Here is a 24,815-nt window from a genome sequence, read left to right on the forward strand (position 1 = left end):
TTCCAGAAGTATTCAGGACTATTTTTGACAATATTCAGAAATTCTTAAAATATATCTTCTGAACTTTTTCAAAAAAATCTTCTGAACTTCTTAAAAGCAGTCTTCTGAATTTTTTAAAATAAGTCATCTGAACTTTTTCCAGAAATCTTTTGAACTTCTTCTAGAAGTCATCTGAACTGCTTCCAGAAGTCTTCCGAACTTCTTCCAGAAGTCTTCTGAACTGCTTCCAGAAGTCTTCTGAACTGCTTCCAGAAGTCTTCTGAACTGCTTCCAGAAGTCTTCTGAACTTCTTCCAGAAGTCTTCTGAACTTCTTCCAGAAGTCTTCTGAACTTCTTCCAGAAGTCTTCTGAACTTCTTCCAGAAGTCTTCCGAACTTCTTCCAGAAGTCTTCTCAACTTCTTCCAGAAGTCTTCTCAACTTCTTCCACACTTCTCAACAGTCTTCTGAACTTTTTCCACAAGTCTTCTGAACTTCTCCCTGAAGTCTTCTGAACTTCCTCCAGAAGTCTGAACTTCCTCCAGAAGTCTTTTGAACTTCTTCGAGAAGTCTTCTGAACTTCCTCCAGAAGTCTTCTGAACTTCTTCCAGAAGTCTTCTGAACTTCTTCCAGAAGTCTTCCGAACTTCTTCCAGAAGTCTTCTGAACTTCTTCCAGAAGTCTTCTGAACTTCTTCCAGAAGTCTTCTGAACTTCTTCCAGAAGTTTTCTGAACTTCTTCCAGAAGACTTCTTAACTTCCTCCAGAAATCTTATGAACATATTCCAGAATTCTTCTGAACTTCTTCCACAAGCCTTCTGAACTTCTCCCAGAAGTCTTCTGAACTTCCTCCAGAAAGAAGTCTTCTGAACTTCTAACAGAAGTCTTCTGAACTTCATCCAGAATTCTTCTGAATGTGCAGGTATGGAAGCTGCCTTCCTGCACATTCGATTGCCGTCAATGGATGGCAATCGATGTCCATCGGTGATCGGCACTAGATTGCGGAACAGAGACCGACGTTAAATAAAGGAAAGAAGAAGAAGAAGTCTACTGAACTTCCTCCAGAAGTCTTCTGAACTTTTTGTAGAAGTTTGCGGAACTTCTTCCAGAAGTCTTCTGAACTTTTTCCAGAAATCTTTTGAAATTCTTCTAGAAGTATTCAGGACTATTTCTGACAATATTCAGAAATTCTTAAAATTTATCTTCTGAACTTCTTAAAAGCAGTCTTCTGAACTTCTTAAAATAAGTCCTCTGAACTTCTTCCAGAAGTCTTCTGAACTTATTCTAGAAGTCATCTGAACTGCTTCCAGAAGTCTTCGTAACTTCTTCAAGAAGTCCTCTGAACTGCTTCCACAAGTATCCTGAACTTCTTCCAGAAGTCTTCTGAACTGCTTCCAGAAGTCTTCTGAACTGCTTCCAGAAGTCTTCTGAACTTCCTCCAGAAGTCTTCTGAACTTCTTGTAGAAGTTTGCGGAACTTCTTCCAGAAGTTTTCTGAACTTCCTCCAGAAGTCTTCCAGAAGTATTCTGAACTTCTTCCAGAAGTCTTCTGAACTTCTTCGAGAAGTCTTCTGAACTTCTTCCAGAAGTCTTCTGAACTTCCTCCAGAAGTATTATGAACTTCTTCTAGACGTCTTCTGAACATCTTGCAGAAGTCTGCGGAACTTCTTCCAGAAGTCTTCCGAACTTCTTCCAGAAGTCTTCCGAACTTCTTCCAGAAGTCTTCTGAACTTCCTCCAGAAGTCTTCTGAACTTCTTGTAGAAGTCTGCGGAACTTCTTCCAGCAGTCTTCTGAACTTATCCCAGAAGTCTTCTGAACTTCTACCAGAAGTCTTCTGAAATTCCTCCAGAAGTCTTCTGAACTTCTTGTAGAAGTCTTCTAAACTACTTCCAGAAGTCTTCTGAACTTCTTCCAGAAGTCTTCTGAACTTTTTCCAGAAATCTAATGAACTTTTTCCAGAAGTTTTCGAACTTCATCCAGAAGTCTTCTGAACTTCTTCCAGAAGTCTTCTCAAATTCTTCCACAAGTCTTCTGAACTTTTTCCAGAAGTCTTCAGAATTTCTTCCAAAAGTCTTATTCACTTCTTCAGAAGTCTTCTGAACTTTTTTCCACAAGTGTTCTGAACTTCTTTCAGAAGTCTTCTGAACTTCTTTCAGAAGTCTTCTGAACTTCTTTCAGAAATCTTCTGAACTTCTTCCAGAAGCGTCCTGAACATCTTAATAGAAAATGACTCTGAAAAATGTCTTGGGAGATTTTTTGAACTATGTGGTCACCGCCGAAAATTCAGGATGATCAATTCAGATGACCATATCCCAGCTGATGAAAACTCCAACATCCGTCATAAGAGCTCATAACGCCAATAAAACAAATTTAGAAATTTGCTAAGAATTGACAAAGATTCCAGAACTGAGTGCCAGTTGTTCCGGGAACTCTGGGTCCAAGTGACCAAATTTTGTGGTTTTGTTAATTCCGATCCAGGAAGATGAAAGCTTTATTTTGAATGTCTTCCGGGTAAAATTAGATCCTTAGGTCACCGAAAGATCAACATCTTGTGATACCTCAAATCACACCTATTAATGACCTAATGGAAAAGGTTCCGGATCCCGGATCTTCGGAGACACCCCATCATGTGACACATGAAATCACATATCTGAAGCACGTTTCAACAGCAGAAAGTAATCCCATTTCCACACCGAAAATCTGATTGCACCCGAACCGGAAATACGTTGAAACTAAACCCTCGAGCTCCTCATAGGAATTGAAAACACTGAAGTAGCCTTTGTTTGGCCTGCTTTCTCCCACTCTCTGAGGAATAGCGAGAAGTCTCTTTCCCAACTCAACTCAATATGAAGTTAGGATTCCATTCTTATCCTCCGGCCGAGATGAATTTCCTCCACTTCTACTTCGAACGCAGCAAAGGGCGTTGTTTATACGCAGGAAATTCCTGTCCTCACCGACTCAGGTCCCTCCCCAGCTCATTCCAATGAATGTTCGATCGATCTACGGCTCCCTCTATACCCTTACTCAACACGCAAAACATCGGAGGGCTACACTCACCTTATCAGCAGGTATGTTTTTGGACGACATCTTTCGCCAGTCTTCTCCTCAGGTTGTGCTTCCTCCTGCTACTGCTATATGATGATTGCCAAACGGTGTACGGCTGTATTGGTGCACTACTACTGCCCAGGACGCACCCCTCGTCTGCCGATCCTAGGGTTGCGCTTGTGTAAGTTTAGCAGCAGAATCTCTCCTGCAGCGAAATTTCGATGCAAATTGCACCACCAGCAGCAAACTGCTGCTGCTCAGCAACGGCGGCGGTATCGATTGATGTAATCCTTGCACACACTCTTCCGCCTCAACCCACACACTTCAATTTCACTGCACCCTGCTGCCACTGGTCGTCGCTCTTCCGCGACAACAAAAACAAATGCACCTTTCTGGGATAGAGATAGAGCAGGGCGCGTCAATCGCACTGACACGCACCAGCAACAACAACACTCGTCGAACACCCGAAAACAACAAAAACCGAAACTGAAAAATCGCGAGCTTGATTGTTTTCACACAACAACAACAACGCCGTTTGTCAGCTGTCAAAGGTTGACAGCTGCTATCGCCTGATGCTGATGCTGACGAACGGCAAGCATAATAATACTGAAATCGATTTGTTTTGAAAACGGACACCAGGAGGGAGTCTCTCAATATTTATATGCGTTCTTCACAATCTTCAGTGGGAAAACAATAACCCAGGATGACGTTTGTGTGTGTGTGTGCGTAATGCATTCGTCGCTGCCTTTCTTCCCTTTCACGCACTTCAACAAAGAGCACCTTTTTCCAACACTTTCTGCCTGGATTCTTTTTCCCTACGAAGGGGGAGGAGGGAAAACTCTTCACAAAATGCACTTTTGATAACTACGCAGCTTTGGCTATTGCAATTATAAATAACACAATCAACTACGCACACACACTCAGACGGAAAGCAGTCAGATGATGGAAGTAGGCTCGTCGGTCGGTTCGGGAACTGACAGTGCTGCAATTTTGCTGTTTTCCTTTTTCACTTTGCGAAAGTCGACAGCCTGTCTTCTCCGCGGATGGAGGAATGTGCCGAGATGGTCTGAAATGGGAGATGGAATTTTATTAGCTCTGGTGGGAGGCGATAGAATTACGGAAATAATAATGGGATATTTTGCCATTACGGCAGTGTTGCCAGACGTTCCAGAGCTGCATCAAGCAATTATTTCTGGAGAAACAATTCGAAAGGGCAATTCAGCTATTGCAAACAAACCAACCAGCATCATCGGTTGGAGGGAACTTTTCCCTACATGGTAATGCCATTGATTTGCGTCGTGGGCGGTCTTTGGTTTGCGAGGCAAGGACTTACAAAGTTTTGTTTACATATGCTGATAGGCCCATTTCAACTGTTGGTCGAGTAATTTTTGTTCGAGGATGAAGGGCATAAAAGGCATCAAACCAACGTTTTTGGCAGCTACTTTGCACAGCAATCGTGTTGAGATAGGAGGCTGATCATAAATCACGTAGGTCGTGGGTCCTATGGGGGAGGGCGGGGCAGGGATTTGGCAAGTGTCTACGGTCTATGTAAATTTCTAAAAAATGTATGGACGATTTTATATTTTTGTAGTTTAGGAACAGCCGCTAAGGCTTCTACCACAGATCAAACATGAGCAGTTCCACGCCAAGTGACGATTCGATTTGATGATGCCTTGTCCGAATTCCATGAAACTTCGCCTAATTGTTCGCTAGGGGTTTGCGCCGGAATTCAGCCATTTTGACTCTCTCCTGATTTAAAAAAAAAAATGCGTTTTCGATATTTTTCAATAAATCTAATCGAAATGACGTATGAGACAAAGTTGTGGAAACTGGATTGCCTTTTCAGAAAAAAAATACACACATAAATAAAATCACAAATTCTCGCCAAAAACTATAAAAACTGTTAAAAACTTCAATAACAAAAAAGAAAATGTCTAAGATTTATAAACTTAAATGATCAAAAATGCTATCTTTTCTGAAATGGACACTAGGGTGACAATGAAAATGGTCATCTTAAATTTCAAAAAGATACCGTCTACAAAATGTTTTTTACCTCAAAAAACAACCCTATGTCAAATTTGAGCTCAATCGGACTTGATTTAAGGGTCGGTGAAAGTTTGACCTTTTTCACTCTCAAAAATGCAATTGCGGAAATCGAATAAAAAATTTTGAAGCGAAATGGTTTTAAAATGTATGAAACGTCGAGATCTGGTGTTGTCTAAAAAAATGTTTTGTCCGAAATCGACTTTCTAGGCCTTCGATTTTTTTTTCATGAGTTGTATGCGATATTTTGAATATTGATGAATTGGATTCTAAACAATCTATTCACAATCATCTTTAAACTACTTGCGTATCGATTTAAACCACAAATTGGCATCTGATATCCGATGCTTCAGTAGGGCGGTTCCAGGGTGTCTACTCAATCCAAGGAATCAAATTCCCTGAGTTTTCCAGATTTTTCCAGGTCGGATGAAAAAATTCCAGGTGCATACAAATTATACACATTATTATTTTATCGAACACCCCTGTTTGCTGGTGTTCATACTGCTTGCACAATTTAGATTTCAAAACAAAACTGTATCAGGAATCAAAAGTAAATACTTCCATCATGAATTACCGGAAAATTGCTCTAGTTTCGGCAGACGTATTTGCTTTTATTATTTTAAATAAAATGAGAAAGAGAAGGTGACCTTTGTAGAGTAGGAAATGGTTGCTCAGGAGGAACACCGGCAGGGATTTGGCTCATCTTGTCCAGCAAGAGCTGCGATATGAAGATGAAAATGGATTTCAAAACTTCGCCAGGATGTCGATACCAACTTTAGACAAGCTAGTGGGAAAAGTTCTCACTAGATGTACATGATTCCTTGAGTTCTGAAAATTTCTGTTAACAACTCAATTCTGCAAGGTCTTCAAACCTTCTGACGTCCCTGAAGTTTTGTTTCTGTTCTCCGGTAAAATTTCCTTAAAAATCAACAATCTTTCCTGACAATCTGCAAATGTCTCGGTAGTTCTACAGATTACTTTGAAGTTCTGTGTGTTCTTCAGAAGTTCAGCAAATTTTCCTAAAAACCTACAAAGTTCCTGAATCCCTGAAGATTTAAGATCCTTGAAGATCAACAATTATCTCTGATGTTCACAACATTTCTAATAATCCACAAACTTCTCGAAAGTTCTGTAATTTTCTCTGCAGATTTTCATGATTCAATGAATATCTGCAAATATCTCTGAACATCTATACAATTTTCTAAAGAATTAAAAGATTATCTAGAAATTTTTGAACTTTCCGGAAGTTTTAGGAAGTATTCTGAAGTTTTTCTAATTTTTCTGAAGCTGTGCAAATATCTCTAAAGATCAGGTAACTTACCTGAAGTTCTGTGAATGTCTTTCAAAATCCAAGAACCGCAGTCAAATTCTGAAAATTTATTTAAACATCTGCTAATGTTTGAGTAGATTTACGACCTACCCTCTGAACTTTTCTAAAGTTCCTAAACTTTATTTCAAATTCTGTAAAGTTTTCTGAAGTACTGTATTTCTGCTCTAAAGATCTACGAACTGCCCTGAAGTTCAATAAATTTCACAGCAGATCACCGATCTTTTCTAAAGTTATTTAAATTTCTTTGTGGATTCTTGATCTAAAGATCGGCGAACTTTCCCGAAGATCTGCGAGTTTTGCTGAAGTTTTGAAATTTTTTTCTAAAAACGTACGAATTTTCTGACGTTCTACAGACTTCTCTTAAGGTCTACGGACTTCTCTGAAGTTCTTTAGATTTATCTATTTCCGACTTCCATGGAGTTCTGCAAAATATTGTACTTTTGTACTTCGCTGCGATTTGTTTTTGGAATTGAGGTGCTTTTCTGACATTTAACGAATTTTTCTGAAGATCTCACATTTGTGTGAAACTGTGAAACTTTCCGTCAAATTCCTGCAAATATCTTTAAAGTTCTGTAAAGTTGTCTTAAGCTCCGTAGCTCTATTCCCAAGATCTACAAAAAAAAAAACTTGAGGCTCAATAAATTTCTCAGTAGATCTGCAAACTTCTCTGATGTTTTGTAAATTCCTCTCGGGTTACCCTGAAGATTTGAAAATTTCCTTGAAGATTACCTAAAGTTGTCAAAATTAATCTGAAAATATTTGAGATTCTTTGAAGTTATAAATGTTTCTCTCAAGATCTACAAATTTTCCTGAAATCGTGTAAATATTTTTTTTTTAATCGCCGAACTTCCCTGAAGTTCTGCAATTTTTACTGAAGATCCATTAACATTTCTGAGATTCTTGTGATTTTTTCAGAAGTCCTGTAATTTTTTTCAAAGTTCTGTAGCTTTGTTCTGAAGATCTACGAACTTTTTTGATGTTGAATAATGTTTCGAGGATCTCCAAACTTCTGTGAAATACTTTATATTTCACTGTAGATTCTTGGACTTGTCTGAAGTTATGCGAATTTCCCTGAAAATTTGCAAAATTTCACTTATAGTTTTAAATTGATTTGAAATTATTTTTGCTTGCTTGAAGTTTTGAAAATAACATTTATCTGAAGATCTACGACCTCTCTTGTGATTTTGTTTTTATGAATTTCTGTTGATAACTTTTAATTTGTTTGTAGTTCTGTTCTCAAGATCTACGAACTACCCTGAAGCTCAACAAATTTCCCTCTCTGAAGCTCAAAAAAAAAATTCTATGTTGGGTCTCAGACCTGCTGTCTGGCATGCTTATTCTTATACAATACATGCTTCGTATGCTTCCTTTTGACGGTTGCCAGTCTCTCTTTTTCGGCTGTTTCCTTTTTACGACGATTTTGATCCTCCACATACAAATCAGCGAAGAGCGAGCGTGACAAGACTCTCTGAATGAACTTGTCTCGTTCGCACACGTTGTCTTAGCTGTCAGATGCTTGTCAAGTTCAGTGTCCTTAAGAAACGTTTCGAGAAACTAAACGAAAAACTTCTTTTGAATTACGAATGAAGTGATAATTGGAAAATTCCCTGAGTGGAACCAAAATTCCCTGAATATTCCAGGTTTTTCCAGAAAAAATAAAATTCCCTGTAAATTCCCGGTTTTCCAGGTTTTTTCAGGTAGTAGACACCCTGGGTTCACTTATTTTTCATTAGGGTGATCCAAAATACATAAAAAGGCATAAAATTTAAAGAAATATATCTGAAAATAATACCGACAAATTTACAATTTTTCAATCATAGCATAAAATGAATGTTCTAATATCTACAATATTTTGGCTGGTATTAATGATGCTTAGCCATTAGCGTTCGAGCTTGAATTTTCGTCCTATGGAAAATATTTAATGATAGAGATATTTTTTGGGAAAGTTCTTGAAAAAGTGGTCAAACAGGTCTTCTCTTTTAAAGAGAGAGCAAGGCAATTAATGATTCCAGAAGAATGTACAGTAGTTGCCAGAGAAGAGTTTATTTATTTCAAGTGAAATATGGATAACAATATTACATTTGTTTGACATATATTTTTATATTACCTACGTTAAATCAGATTTCTAGCGACTCTTATAAATTTTTTTCGATGTTCTTCAACTAACTGTAAGATATAATGTTTTTGATCTTCATCCCTTGATAATTTAGAATTGTATCTTCTTCTTCTTCTTCCTCGCATTTCAAGCGTATTACGTATCGCATATTAGCTTATGGCGTGCTCTCAATTTACTGTTCCAGATGCACTTCCACAGTTATTAATTGACAGCTTTTGATGCCTGCACCATTTTTACATTGGTATAATTGTGTGGCAAGTACAATCATACTCTATGCCCAGGGAAGTCGATAAATTTTCCAACCCGAAAAATTCCTAGACCGGACCTCTCTGGGTCTTGCTTTGTAGCTGAGCTTTTACCGACTGAGCTAAGGGAGGCCCTTATTATTAAAATTGTATGTTTTTATCAATGCTATGTCTCGTTCTGCATTGTCATTAACTACTTCCAAACATTGAATCCGCCGCTTGGCGTTTTGAAACTCGATTGAACTACTCCTCTGCTGCACATCGATATCTAGCAAGGACTCTGGAATGTGGAGAGCTTTAACCAAATTTCGAATACCACTTTTGCCTTGTACAAACGAATGTACTACAAAAATATCTTTCGATTCCACAATGGGTTTTATTGGAACATATTTCTGGGTTTCTATAAAAAAAAATACCACATTAAATTGCATAACAGAAAAAACGCTGTAGAAAATTATCTAGTTGCCGATCCTTTTCAAACTTTCAGACAATAAAATATAACCCATTAGTAAACTTTTGGCATATTTATTTTATTCAACTTCAATACCATAACCGTACGCTCGCACCTTACGCTTAACTTCACTCATAAGGTTCTGAACAACATCTGGCTGCAGCTTCTTCTGTACGGAAACCCACTTTTTCTTCAGATTTGACCTCCTTGGGATGCTTCCGTAGTGCCTGCTTCATAATAGCCCAGTATTTTTCGATGGGCCTTAGTTCAGATGCGTTGGGGAGGGGGGGGTCATGTCCTTGGGTACGAAAGTGACCCCGTTGGCTTCGTAGCACTCCAGGACAACATTTGAATAGTGGCACGAAGCTAGATCCGGCCAGAAGATCGTAGGGCCCTCGTATTGCTTCAACAGAGGAAGCAGACGTTTCTGTAGACACTTCTTGAGGTAGATCTCCCCGTTTACAGTCCCGGTAGTCACGAACGGCGCACTCCGTTTGCCACATGAGCAGTTCGCTTGCCAAATCATGTATTTCTTGGCAAACTTTGAATGTTTCTGCTTCCTTACTTCCTCCGGAACATCAAACTTGTGCTGGGCGGTGAAGAACAGTAGCAACCGGAAGTTCGCCTTGACGTAAGCCTCATCATCCATGATGAGACAATGAGGCTTCGTCAGCATCTGGGTGTACAGTTTCCGGGCCCGTGACTTTCCCACCGTATTTTGCCGTACGTCACGGTTTGGAGCCTTCTGCACTTTGTACGTATGCAGTCCCTTCCGGTCCTTGGAACGAAAGACTTGGACAGATTCAACTTTTTGGCCACATCCCCGATTTTCGAGATTGCAAATTTAACAAAATATCACGTGTGTGAGCCTTAGAAATTGATTGGGATTCTTACTGATATCAGTTTGGATAATTGTAATGATCTTGAACTTAATATTTGAAAATTCTGGGACATTGCTGATATGTTGAGACCTCAGAGCCTCAGACTTAATTTTTGGTATGGAAACGTTAAGAATTTCGAGATGGTAGAAGAATTCAGAAATCTAAATGAAACATTTGAGCATTCTAACTTCTAATTTTAATTATTAGAATTGTCTTATATGGGTTATAAACAAAAATAATATGATTCCAATAAAATTCCCGTTTTTCCTGGTTCGATTCCCAGTTCAGTGGACATACCTGGAAACAGAATCATTAAAAGCAGTAGGTTGAGTTCTGTCAGACAAATAGCTTTCAAGCCATTTATATGCAGTACTCGTAAACCCTTGATTGTTCTTAAAAATAAGAGCATAGAAATTGTATCGAAACCGCGTTTTAGATCAAAAAACGAGCTGTAGATGACCAATGAGAAAAAAAACTCAGAGTGAGATTCACTTCTACTTAGTTGTATGAGACATTTCTAAAAACTGCAGTAACTCAGCACTAAGTGCCTGCAGTTTTTATAAATTTCTCATACAACTAAGTAGAAGTGAATCTCACTCTGAGTTATTCACCGTAACTGAACAAATAGAACCAAAATTGTAATAAACGTTCAAAGTTCTACCACAGACAAACAGACATAACACTCACAATCACCTTCATCGCAAATAATGTTTTAGTTGGGAATGTGCTTGCATTTGTCATGGTGGCGCCACTGAAGCATTGAGCAAGCCACCACATTTCGAACTTATCAGTGATGCTATCATCCGGTGCAGTCAGGTGGCCAACTTTCTGGGCCCATCTTGATGAGTTCGGCTGCGATACCATCCTTACCAGCAGCTTTGTTGTTTTTGAGCTGCTGAATGGAGTGCTTAACTTCCCTCAGCGTGGGAGTTGGGTCAGTTCTGTCCTGACGTAGTTCTCCTAGCCATTCAGGTGCGCATCGAAGTGCTGCTTCCACCTTTCAATCACCTCACGTCCGTCCATCAAGAGGCTCCCGTCCTTATCCTTGCACATTTCGGCTCGCGGCACGAAGCCGAAGAACTTCCGTGTTTCTTTGGGAACGGCACAGCAGTTCCATTTCCTCGCACTCCGCTTCTTCCAGGCGGCGTTTTTTCTCCCGAAAGATGCGGGTCTGCTGTTTCCACTTCTGTTTATACCGTTCCACGTTCTGTCGGGTTCCATGCTGCAGCATTACCGCCCGCACTGCGTTCTTCTCCTCCAAAATCGCTCTGCACTCCTCTTCGAACCATTCATTCCGTCGACTTCTTTCCACGTACCCGATGGTGCTCTCGGCTGCGTCGGTGATGGCTGCTTTTACTGTACTCCAGCAGTCCTCTAGAGGGGGCACATCGAGCTCGCCCTCCTCTGGCAACGCTGCCTCGAGATTCTGCGCGTATGCTAAGGCGACATCCGGTTGCTTCAGTCGCTCTAGGTTGTACCGTGGCGGGCGACGGTACTGTATATTGTTGATGACGGAAAGTTTTAGGCGCAGTTTGACCATCACCAGGTAGTGGTCAGAGTCGATGTTAGCGCCACGATAGGTCCTGACGTCGATAATGTCGGAGAAGTGCCGGCCATCAATCAGAACGTGGTCAATTTGTGATTCCGTCTGCTGTGGTGATCTCCAGGTGTAACGATAGGGGAGGTGGTGTTGGAAGAAGGTGCTACGTATGGCCATGTTCTTGGAGGCGGTGAAATCGATGAGTCGTAGGCCGTTCCCGTTTGTCAGCTGGTGGGCGCTGAACTTTCCAATCGTCGGTCTGAATTCCTCCTCCTGGCCTACCTGAGCGTTTAGGTCTCCTATGATAATCTTGACGTCGTGACTTTGGCAGCGATCATACTCGCGGTCGAGCTGCGCGTGAAATGCATCCTTGTCATCATCAGTGCTTCCGGAGTAAGGGCTGTGCAATCAACGTGCACAGCCCTTACTCCGGAAGCACTGACTCAACCTGCACATTCTTTCGTCGATCGGTCACGAACCGATCGCGTGTGTTGCCGCAACTCTGGTAGATGGTATGATTACCTCTGAACGTTCGCACCATGGATCCTGTCCAACACACCTCCTGCAGCGCTACGATGCCGAATCCGCGGTCCTTCAGTAGATTGGCGAGTATTCGGGTGCTCCCGATGAAATTGAGAGATCGACAGTTCCACGTGCCGAGTTTCCAATCGCAAGTCCTATTTCGTCGCTGGGGTCGTTGCCGTTGGTCTCGGTTCGTATTGCTCTGTTGCTGATTTTCCGTTGCAATGCTTTTTTACGGCTGGCTCGCAGGGCCTGACACCAACCACCTAACTTTCCGGATAGCAGGGTGCACAGTTGTGCTTAGAGTCCTTCACTGGCACTCGGACGTAGATCAGCCGCCTCTAACATGGGAACAGACGCTGTTGTGAGCCGCTCCTCCTGGAGAACAGACGCTCAGGCTTGCCGAAGCAAACCCCCCCTTCCCTGTCAGCCTATGACCAAAGTTCCCACCGGGGTTGGTTAACCGATCTTCCCTAAGGTTGCTCACAGTTCCGGCCGGTACCACGGGGAAGTAGGGATAGGAGTTGCTGGGAAGAGGCTAGTGATCTCAATGGGATCTGTATTGCGCATTACCCAGCATTAACCGAAAAAATACTTTCAGTTTTGCTCAAATTTCTCCACAAAATTTGTCAGAACCCTCTTGAAATTTTTGACCAAATTCATTTGAAGTTCGATAGAAATTATACTCATATTCAATTGTAATCCTATGTTTCTCCGAAAAACTCACATAGAAATATGCTTCGGATTCTTTTGTCCCAGAATCTTCTTTAAATTATCCTCAGAATGTCCTCTTTTGTATTATCTTGAAGTTCTCCTCAGAATGATGATGGTGTAATCCTCGTCCAAATTTTCTCATAATTCCTTAAGAATTAGAGTCAAAAGCTGTTATGAATTTTCATTAAAATTTGTATTGAATCCTATTCAAGGTTGCCTTGGAATTGCCTACAAAACTAGAGTTCTAGGACATTGAAAATGATCCAAGGGTTAAATTTTATACACATAAGAATAAAAATTTAAACTCAACAGGTACATGAACTGGGGGCGACCCCGGCGTAGTGGTTAGCATCCATACCTCTCACGCCAAAGTCACGAGTTCAAATCTCACCCCCGGACAAGTCACGAATGACCCAAGAGCGTTAAAGTGACTATAATAATAAAAAAAAAAAGGTACATGAACTTGGTGAAAGGTGAAATTTTAGAGACGTGGATTCAAATTTAACTTAAACCAATCAGTAGATTAATAATATATAAAACCAAAAGCTACTTATTGATGAAGTGTTTAATTTTAGTTACCATAAGGTTCTTATATATTGTAACGAAATAAATATTTAACATGAGTATTTGAGACTGTTCAGTTATTTAAATTCCAACTTGCCGTATTTGAAGTTCCATAGCTTTACAGAGCTTAACAGGATTATATTTAAGTTGAAGTATTTCTTTCAAAAGAATTTATTTTTATAGAGTTCATCTCTGGGAGTGCATTGAATTTTCTTTATAACAGTGCAGAAATTCTCTGCAGAACACTAAAACAATCATCAAATTCGTCCTTAGATTCTCTTTGAAGTATACACTCTTTTAAAGAATTCACCCCCTTAGAAATTCCCATACTGTTCACCTCTGAGTTCTTATAAATTTTTAATCTGAATTGTCTTGGAGTTCTCGTCTAAGTTGTACTGAAAATTTACATGGATTTCTCCTTAAAATTATCTGGAACTGCTTTCCAAGTAGTTCCAAGTCCAATTTGTACCCAAGAAATTGTTCTTAGGGCTACTTGGAAAAAAAGTTTGGGGTACGTTAATCGTTTGCTTGGGACCAATAGGCTAGTCAAGTAGTGAGCCAATTTAAAATCGTTAGTTGCCACCGGTTGATATTACGCTGTATGATGAACTGCCATAAATACCCATCTTCATGCCACGTACAACTGTAGGAATGCCCAAGAACCAATTGCCACTAATATATTCGTTGGTACGAAGATTGAATTGAACTGAGTCTTTGACATAAATAGCAACACCGCCAGTGTGTCTAGAATGCGATAACCAAGCAGCAACATTATATCCTGGAATTCTATACTGATCAAATGCTTAACATTCTACAATATGAGCTTCTGCTAATAAAACAAAAAGTGAGCGATTTTTTCCTCAACAATCGGGTGGGATCTTATCCACGGCATCTTTCGACAGGAAGCTTGTCATTAAGAACAACCCATCGGATATACAACTTTTAAAGAGAAGTGGGCCTTCCGGTACCGAAAATATTGACGTAGGACTCTTTAGTCCACTTTATTCAAACTTTCCTCCGCATTGTTTGGAGAAGGCACTGTTAAAATATCGCCATCAATTTTGATGACAATATAACATTCACATTCACTGGCAACACTAGTTTCACCTTTGTTTTTCCTGAATCTCCTACTACTTTTCATCGTTGGAAATAAAAATCCAAATCCCCAACACAGCGCTGCCATTTATACAGATTTATCTGTATTATACAGATTTTTTAATCTTAATACAGACCCGATACAGAATACAGATTTATCACAGATTTTTAAATTACAATACAGATTTATACAGATTTTTATAAAATGCTTGAGAAAAAAAAAATTCAAAATTTATAAAAACAAAATAACTTGCTCGATTTTATCAGCGTACCCCCTTCTCTCCAAAATTAATTGTTGTGCTAAAAACCATACTTGGTTTAGTGGTAGTTTTATCAAATATCCGAGAGTTTTTGCCCCTCCAGTGGTTGGAAAACTGTTTTTGCAGTATGGAGAATATCACAAAATTCGCGACTCTCTACTAAATATAACTTCACAGAAGGAAAATGGCGAACATGAAAGAAAACGAAATCCAATTTGGCTCAAAAGACTAGAAGAAGCTTACTCGTCGCTATGCTCCTCTAACATAAAAAAAAAATTAAAAAGTTTATGGAACATTTAATCGATTCCACTGTGCGTTTATATAGCTGCCTTTTAATAACTCATGATGACATCAAAATTTGATGTATTTTTATTTTGTTTTTTTGGCATGCATGCAATAACATGTTGATAACTAAATTTGTAATCTAAATAAAATATTCATATCAAAATAAGTTATCAAGCAGTTCTCACTAATATCAATATATGTTATAATTTTGGTATTCTTCGCATATCTTTTAGCTCTCATTTTTGTTCTGTTAGCCATCAACTCCATCAAAATGAAATCAATTTGAGTTATCAGGAATAATGAAAACAACATAATTTTTGTTTTCATTTTGTTCTCACCCTCTGCTCGGGAACCTATCAAATTTCCATCGACAATTAATCATGTTATGGTGTTTTTGACAGCATTCACAACCAGAGGACCAACCGCTTTCGGATGCATATGGAGCTAGTAGTAAACGATTTGAGATTGTATGGGGATTTACAGTATTAATTGAATATTTCCAATATAAGCATGTATGTTAAATACAAGAAAAGTGCCCGAGCACATTAAAATGGTACAAATACAAGTACTCGTAAACATTTTACTTGCATTGAAAATGTATTTCGTAAGAAATTGCGGATTTTCTGATATTCTCCATACTGCAAAAATGATTTTACCAGCACTGGCGGGGCGACATCTCTCGACTTTTCGGTGTAACTACCACACAAATGATGTAATTAATTGTATTTATCTATATTAAAAATATCAAATAGTAATAAACTCGTGCACTTTTTTGCATTTAAAACTGCTTATCAGGAAGATAATGAATAGAAACTAAAATCTCCATACACTTTCAAACGGCTTCATATCACTCTTATAAATAAGTACGGACGATATCACAAATGGCGCAATTATATCCAGTATGGTTAGTACGATAGCCCGAATAGGTGGTTAAGCACTTTTTATTGTTATTTTGTATGCACTGTATTTGTAAAACAACAAAACATGATTAATTAAGAAAAAAATCGTCAATACAGAAAATACAGATTTTTTAATAGAGTGGATACAGATTTTTTATAAAACCACCTGGCAGCTCTGCCCCAACATCACAGTCAAAACCCTGCGGCTGCACCCAGAGGAACGATGTAAATACACACACGCTCACACAGCCTCAGTTCCGCACTGTCAACCTCTCTGTAGTTTGTTGTCAGCATGAGGAAAGCTTCCGCACAACATTTCGCATCAATACACTGACACACACATTCCAACCCCTTTCTGCCGTCCTGGCAACACTGCTTTGTGTTTTTGTGCGGGCGCCACCTTCGCCCTCTCACTCACTCTCCCAGATTCGCTGTTTTTCGGGAAATATTCTCCTCGCATCTACAGCGGAAAAAGCTCCCACAGTAATCGATTTCCCACTGTTCTGGAAATCTACCAAACATTACGATTAAATGGCTACGAAATCACCACTCGTACCTTTTTCTTCCCACTTTGCATCCAATGCAGCAGGTCTCAACGACAACGACAACGATGGTTGCTGCAACTTTCTCCTGGTCCTGCTTGACGACTTTTTTTTTGTGTCTCACCACAATCTTCTCCTCCTCTCACTTGCACAACTCACAACACTCCCTTCTTTCGGCTAATGTGTGAGTACCTTCTCTTTTCCGCGCACAGACACAGAGCAAAAACACAACACTCCTCGAGTGTTGTTCGTCTCGAGGAACGGGAAAAATGAAGATTGACCACCACCACCAGGCCAGGCCAGGGCACTACTCTAGACTCTAGAGGGGCACTTTTCGCTCTCCGCTGTGTAAAAACTCAAGGCTCCGCCATCCGACGAATCGAATTCATGTGTACTACGTTCGAATGTGTGAGCAAGATGGATTCCCTCGAAACTTGGGGGGCGACCGCGAGAGCTGTCACCAGACCACACCGCAGCAGACTACACTACCACTGCACTTTCCATTGAAATCTGAAAAGCCAAGACTTGGTCTTTTTTCCTTCGATCAAATTGATCAATTTGACCTCCTTCGCGCACGGTTGGCCAACACTCGGTTCGATGCCACTCACGGCGACGACGGATTTCCACCGAAATTTTCGGAAGATTATTAAAGTATTTCCCAACTGCACTGCACACACACGAGATGCTTTTTGCTGCTGTATACGCACAAGCAACTACCCACTGGTCCGTCCGCGGATAAAACAGTTCGGTTCTCGTCGATGGCTCAGCACCTACTGAACTGGAGCTGAAAACTGCCGAAGAGAAATTTCTCCCCAATCCGATCCGCGATTGGTGCTGCAAAAGGGGAGCTTTTTTTTCGAGTGAACACACGCACACAGAGATCGGTGGTTTTTAAGCGGAGCGTCTCACAAACACAACCAACGGATGGAACGATACAAAAGGGCAGAGTGTCAACATTGCACCGTGTACGGATATGCGGCTCTTGGTGGTGTGCGTGGTGTTTTCTTCAGAATGCAGAGCTTTTGCAGTTGAAGGCACGAGTGTGTGTGCCGCACTTTCTGTGTTTACGTTGGCTAACACAAAAAAAGGGAAAACAAAACAAACCGAGTTTAGAACAAGGTGTAATTTTAGAACAATTTCTGCTCGGCAGTTTTAAAAAAGGGTGTAGTTTTTTTGTCTTTCGCGTAGATAAACCTACACGGAGAAAATATACTCCCCAAAATGAAAGTTCTTCACCGATTTTCTCTTAGCATTAACACAGTACAGTGAACATTTTTTTCGAAATTATCACAATACATTGTGGTGAAAGGTTGTATTAGCTAGCAAAAGCAACACCAAACGGACAGATAAATGTCAATCCAGACGAGTTATTGACAAAAGAGAAAATCGATCATCGTAATTAGGCCCTTCACACCAAATTTAAGTTTTCAATATCAGTAAAACAGATTGCTGGATCATGATCAGCAATCAAATGCTATACTGAAAAACAGCAAACGAAATGTTTACCGAGACATTCAGCTAATACAAACGACAACTCAGTTTAATCATATCGAAAGATTAAAAATTAATACTCTCTTTCTAAAAACTAAGCATCTGATAATAATTCCAGTTTAATCATGATTGATTAGATTGAAGATTATTTTGAAACGTCATTTTAAATGTAAAGGCCGTTCATAAATAATGAGACCATTTGAAAGGGACTGGGGCTAATCACAAAATACATGGTAACTGAAATAAAAACGAGTGCTGACCGGTTGGTATAATGTTTGTTTACACCTCAAAAATGGTTGGAACCAGTACGAACCAGACGAGTCGAAGAAAAATTGAACTGAGGAAGAGGCCAGTTTTCCACCCGGCGTATTCCCGGTCTGATAGCCCGGGTATTCGTTTCAGGTCGAGTTTCAGTTCAGATGGGGAATCTGTTGTTCGAAGCCGCCGAACATTGGCCAACCTGGAGTGATGCGAGGACCGAGCCTTCATCTCCGATGGTGAACTGTACCACATCGGGGGAGGAAAATGAAATCAGGGCCAGGCAGTTTTTTCCTTGATTTGTTTTCCGTACTGAGTACCAATGCTACCGACGCCAGGGAGGCAGGTCCAACACCTGGACCCTACATATCGACCTATCATCAACTCATGGACCGATAACCAATGGCTTTACTTCCCTGTTCAGAGATTTTATGCCTCAGAAAAAATCCCTGCGACGCCGACTGGGATTGATCCCAGGTATTTTGGGGTGATAGCTTACACCACCGACATCACTCCAGGCAGGAGTTGAAAGTGACAAAAAATGGGTTGTTTAGAAAAATTTCAAATCTTCCACTGACAAACGGACTCGGGACTTTCCGGGCAAGATCGAGGAAAACTATCACAGGGTTAATCTGTTTTTTTCAGTAGTAGCAACAATCAATACGAAACTAACGATTTTAAATTGGCTCACTACTTGACTAGCCGATTGGTCCCAAGAAAATCGATTAACGTATCCCATTCTAATATAAATTCCAGTACTACACTATGTTTGTTTTGATTCGCTATGAAATTTTGACAGATAAAATGAGGGGTTAGTGGATTTTCCCGAGGGGGGCGACACATCTAAATCTCAAGTTTAGATGCTCAACAAATCTCATACTAGCGAATCAATCTTCGAAAAATCTTTTTTCATTTGTCGCATCTCCTTGCATCGCGCATCATCTTTTTGCAGGAAATCTTTATAATCGTCATTAATCTTCCTTCTATCTACTCAGCGTGCGCGCAGCTAGCCACAGCAGAACACAATCTCTTCTGCATCGTAGATAGAGTCGTCCCCCTCGGATTTTCCTATGTTTCGAGAGGTGAATCGATTAGCTTGGGACCAAAGATAATACCAGAGCTGAGCCAAAAAGTTGAGCTCGTTTCTTCGGGACCTTCTGGTCTTAGAGTTACCTCTATGGTAGTAGTGGCCGCTGCTTTGAAAGAGAACCCTCAACTCGTATCGGCAGTAATTCTTACATTTTGCAATCAAGATTCCATCGATCTTCCTGCCTGAATTGCGTCAGCGGGGACTGAACCTGCCGGCTCCGGACGATGACAGTTGGATCAACATATCCCCCGATGAGCTTGACACAGAATTCTCAGCTGTTTCCATTGAAAGGAAATGCCAACCCAGAGACATTTACCAGCATGGTGATCGACTTCCTGGAACAGAAGAGTGAATTCATTAGTGTCGATCAGAACGCTGCTGCTGCGGCAGTATTTACATCTGCGAGGATTTGCTAGCGCTAGTGTACTAGCATTGTGTAAAAAAGGAGCCAGTAGTATGTAAACAGAGCATTAGCGTCTACCAGCAAGAGATTTCAGGTACCTCTATAATAAACAAAACAAAATGAGATTTCAGGAGCAACTTAAATTCCTGCTAGTTGGTTGTACACTAGCGGTAGCAGTACCGCACAGATGTAAACACCCCATTAGTTTTGACCCTAGTTCTTAAGCTTCCAACTGATCATGTTTAAATAACAAAACCAGCTGGTTAAACCGTTTGCGCGCGACAAGATCAAGTAGAAGCTTAAATGGTAAGAGTTTCAAGAGGAACATCAGAAAGATATGTTGCATATACCCGATCATTTTGCTGGTTGTGGCGAGGGTTGTGGTCATTCTGTAGCAGGAATATTTTCTCGTCCGAAAACAGAATTTCACAATCACCGTGCCGCTTGAGCAGCTTATCACGAGACTCAAACGAATGACATTTAAATACAGTCTAAAAGAAAAATATTCAGACATGTATGCCATTAACCGAGCCATTAACCCATCTGAAACTACAAACGTTTAAAAAAACACTGACAGGAATTACCACTTACCCTATATACATTCCATGTTGGGAACAGTGAGAGCGAAATCGAAAGCGAAAAATGAGATCGAAGAAATTAAAATTACTCGAGTCTAAATGGAGAAAAAATTCGCAATAATTATTCAAATATAATTCAACTGAATTCTCGGTAAAGTTTATGAGAAATCAGTTACTTATATTCCCGTGATTTCGGTTTTATTGTGCCGAGACATTATTTTGCACATACCGAGATTTGTAGCAAAACCAGCCGCGCAGGCGCGTAGTCAACATGTTATACCGTGACAGTGGGCCCAGAACAGCAAAATAAACTATTTGAGCCCGGGACATCCTGCCTACTGTCAAACGCTGCTGATGGTATAGGCCTTGTCACTGGCCTGAGCAAAAAGCACCAGCTGTCAATTTTCGTCAAGCAAACAAATTTTTGCCGCGATAATTGCCGAGCACTCGGCTGTGCGAATCTCGGCAAAAAAGCCGAGATTCGGCAAAAAATCTAAATGTGTGGTTTGCGGCAATGCAAATTCGTAATGTGAGGCATGACTGACTTCAAATAAACAAAACAAAACTTTGGCGTTTTTGTCAGATATTTCCAAAGGTTAGAAGGGGTTAGAACAATATTAGAAGCTTTTAGAACACTTTGAACGGTTAGCAACGGATAATTAGGAAAGATTCAGCTTAGCAATATGGTTCTTCAAAAAGATCAGGTTTTTAAATATTTCTGTCCGCCTTTTCAGCAAAACCGGTTAAGATTACCTACAAGTTCATAAACTTGCTATTCTGCAATATACCATATAAACCACCCTTTACTCCGTTAAAATAAACATTTTTCCCTTTTATGAATACAAGACAAATCACAGTATCTTTTTTTTACTACAGTGACATCTGTTGCGAAAATCAAGCATGACATCCATTGCTTCAGATTTTTAGTACAAATCGCAGTCGAACTTAAAAGCCAGCTCCCTTTTTCACACGAATCAAGTCCGACTGATCGCTGTCAAAATCAATCATCAAATAATCATCATTGTCATCAATAACCAAAACAAAACAACCTATACGGTAGTTAGTTGCTCAGATCGTTGGCCTCTGCATGTCCTGATGTGCAGTGATTATAGTTCCTTATTTTAGTTCGGGTTTACGTTCAATGTTCCATTAGGCCTTGGGTAATGTCGCCAGCACGCAATGGCTTCCGACTATCTGAACAACACGCAGAATCTGGTCCATCCGGACTGGGAGGTGGTGGATCCAACGCCGGACATTCACGTCCTGTTTCCGATCTTCGACCGGAAGTTCTTCCAGGGTAAGCTTTTGTGCGTCGAGCTGGAGTGGAGCAAAAGGATGTACAGCTGTGCGGGGATTTGCTACCAGCGGACCAATCGTTTTGGGAGAAGTTGTACGATTCGATTGAGTGAACCATTGCTGAAGCTGCGATCGAGAAAGGATCTGGTGGAGACGTTGCTGCACGAGATGATCCACGCATACTGCTTCGTGCTGGGAATACGCGAAGGAAACGGGGGACATGGGCCGCATTTTAAGAAGATCATGAACGGGATCAATCGGATTGCCGGAACGAATATAACGGTGAGCTTGACTCATGATTTAGTTTTGATGAGTCGGAATAACGGTTTACTTTGTTTCCTTAGGTCTACCACACCTTCCACGATGAGGTGAAGCTATACAAGACGCACTGGTGGAAGTGCAACGGAGTCTGTCATAATCGGGCTCCCTTCTACGGGACGGTGAAGCGAACTGCCAATCGAAAACCGGGGCCTTCGGATTTCTGGTGGGCCGAGCATCAGCGATCCTGCGGAGGAGAGTTCATCAAGATTAAGGAACCGGAACCGAAGCGGAAGAAGGCAGGTGGTAACAAAGAAAACGAACCACGGTTGACAGGTTCGCAGGGGAAGAAAGGAAAAAGTCCGATAAAGGCCCCGGATGGCAATCGGATTTCGGACTATTTCAATTCGACTGGGAATGCAACGGGAACTACTCCTCAGAACACAAACGGTTTCAAGAAACCATACACAGCAACTGCGCCAAACATCGGCGGTAGAACAGTGGTCATTCGCAAACCGCCATCCACGTCCACCACCAACAAAAAGCCATCACAGGAACCGGTCACTACTCCAGTAAAGAAACCCGGTCCGATTGTTGCCCCGGGTAGCAATTTGAAAAACGTCAAACAGTTCAAGGATCTCATCGGAGACGACGGAAGTCCCAGTACAGCAGCGAAAAATCAGTCACCACCTTTGTTCTCTGGAAGGGGGGAAACTTTGGGAGTACCTGCTAGTGGTCCCAGTCGCGTTGGCCAACCGGGAAACGCTCGCAACAGTCGTTTGCTAACCCAGTTTCCCCCGCAAGAGAAGAAACCTCGCATCGAACCAGTGAACAAACCCCCGGAATCAGCGGCGGTAGTTGTGGATCTCTCGGACGACGCGGACGATTACATCTTCGAGGAAATCGATCTGGATCGGATCAAAAAGGAGCGACAGGATTCGATCAGAAAGGAAATCATGGCATCGTTTGCCGACGACGATATGGAGGAAATCGTGCTAATCGACGACGAGTACGACGATGAAGCGGTCGATTTGGTATCGTTGGATGACTCGCTGACGGACACATCGGTGATTGATGAACTGTTCGGTGATCAGGATGCCCTGATTGAGGAGTTCAATTCGAACAACTCCAAGGTGAAGCCGGACAGCGAAGAGGACGAAATCGTTTCCTGCCCGATGTGTCTGAAGAAGATCAAACGATCGCAAGTTTCGACCCATTTGGAGCGGTGCTACTCGGTGATGCTTGGGGAAGACGATGTTCAGGAGGCGAAGAAGGAGACATTCGATCCGAATCAACCGTCCACCTCGAAGGCCGGAGCGAGTTCGAAAAAGAACAAGAAACTCCCCAGTAAGAAGGAAACCGAGCGGGAGGAAAATCGCCAGCTTCTCAAGGAATGCGGCTACAGTGAAGAGGACATAGCGAAAGCGTTAGCCACGATGGAACAGGAGGACGAGGCGGGAAGAGTGAGGAATGCAAGCGAATCCGGTGGCTCCAGTCACCTTTTGGACGAGGGGGACGAAATCGATCTGACTGCCATCGGAGAGCAGTGCGAGTGCCCGGTTTGCGGGAGGAAGATCCAATTCGAGCAGATTAATCGGCATTTGGATGGGTGTTTGGGGACGTGACGGGGTTCGTTTTGTTTGATATTTGATTTTCTCTTATTTTGTATAGACTTTTTTTTGTGTGTTTTACGATAATAAATATTGATTTACTCTGTTAATTGAACGGTGGAAGTACTTCTTCGTATCTCAGCGACGTGACATTTTATGCAATAGGAGATATTTCTAGACTAACATTTGAAAAGGGCGTAATTCCAAAATGACCATATCGAGAAAATCGCTTCTGAATTTTGTTGACCTAAAAATTAATCCTATTACACGACTTTCCATTTTCTGGTTGATTTTATAAGCTTGACATATAGTTAATAGTGTAATCTATCATCGTGCATCACTAAAAACTCAAAAAAAGTTTTCTTTGTCGTGAAATTGAGAAGAAAACATCATACGCCCTGATAATTTCATACATGTTGTTACCCCCCAGATCATCCACCCTTTGAACTGCCAACACTGGTGATACGCCGTGGAAGTACACCCTCGGGATTTTTTGTTTGTTGTTCCGCCTTGGTTCTTCGTTCGCAAATTTTGTGAGAGTGGAATTACGCCCGGAGATTTTTTGGTCTTCTTTTTGTTCGTTGTTTACACGTGAAATATCAATCGGATGCGTTTCAAATGAATCGGGCGTGACTAGATACTACAGAGTCAATACGTTTGGCATATTAAAACAATATAATTCGTTGTTCTGGTGCAAGGCGTAACAACCATATTCATCATAGATTTGAAAGTTGGAAATACGCCATGTAAGAAGAAACGTTTTTGGTGATTTGAAGTGATATTTTCTTCTACTTTTTCGTGTTTATCGAGAAGTTTGTGAACTATTCTCTCTATATGTGGCAAAATATGGTTTGTTTACATTTTGGCTCTTACGCCCCTTTCAAATGTTAGTCTAGATTTAACGAAGCTGCAGATTGAATTACCGTAACTGCAGGCGCATAAATAATGACTCGAAAACATGTAGCGCAGATTGCATATTCGTTAGGCGTAAACCTGGGGCCTCATTGGGGGTGTCGAAACGAAACGAATTTCGTATGAACACTTCGACAGTGAGCATGCAAAAGAGCCTATACGCGATGATCGATTCTCTTCGTCGATTTTCTCTTTTGTTAATAACTCGCTAGATTTAACGTTTCTCGGGACGTTTGCTGTTGCTTTTGATAGCCGATACAACCTGTTACTACTCTGCATTGAACAAATTCTAGAAAATCGATGAAGAGAATCTATCAAGGCGTATTCGCCCTTTGCATGCTGACTGTCGACTTGAAAGAAACAGTCGTTTCGACTTGGTTGCATAATGTGATTACTGGATTTTTAAACTTTA

At 40.9% G+C, this 24,815-nt stretch overlaps 2 protein-coding genes across 3 annotated transcripts in view; one reads left to right on the plus strand and one right to left on the minus strand.

The window, feature by feature from the left end:
* The window catches only part of LOC135702189 (ubiquitin-like protein 3), a 355,984-nt gene extending 338,714 nt beyond the window's left edge, over positions 1-17,270 (minus strand). For both annotated transcript variants that reach the window (XM_065223216.1, XM_065223218.1), the window contains exons 1-2: positions 16,522-17,270; positions 3,033-4,086 (exon numbers count right to left, since the gene is read on the minus strand). In XM_065223216.1, the coding sequence (XP_065079288.1) occupies positions 3,033-3,062 (30 nt within the window). In that variant the 5' untranslated portion in view covers positions 3,063-4,086; positions 16,522-17,270. The remainder of the gene's footprint in view (positions 1-3,032; positions 4,087-16,521) is intronic.
* Positions 17,271-21,400: 4,130 nt separating this feature from the next.
* mh (maternal haploid) lies at positions 21,401-23,513 on the plus strand. The gene is made up of 2 exons (XM_065223098.1): positions 21,401-21,905; positions 21,968-23,513. The coding sequence occupies exons 1-2, from the start codon at positions 21,507-21,509 to the stop codon at positions 23,504-23,506; spliced, it is 1,938 nt and encodes a 645-aa protein (XP_065079170.1). The 5' UTR covers positions 21,401-21,506; the 3' UTR covers positions 23,507-23,513.
* Positions 23,514-24,815: the final 1,302 nt, after the last annotated feature.

Source organism: Ochlerotatus camptorhynchus, unplaced genomic scaffold (assembly GCF_037179485.1).
Source record: "Ochlerotatus camptorhynchus isolate MF236.1 unplaced genomic scaffold, CSIRO-AGI_Acam_v1.1 ptg000185l, whole genome shotgun sequence".
Lineage (NCBI taxonomy): Eukaryota > Metazoa > Arthropoda > Insecta > Diptera > Culicidae > Ochlerotatus > Ochlerotatus camptorhynchus.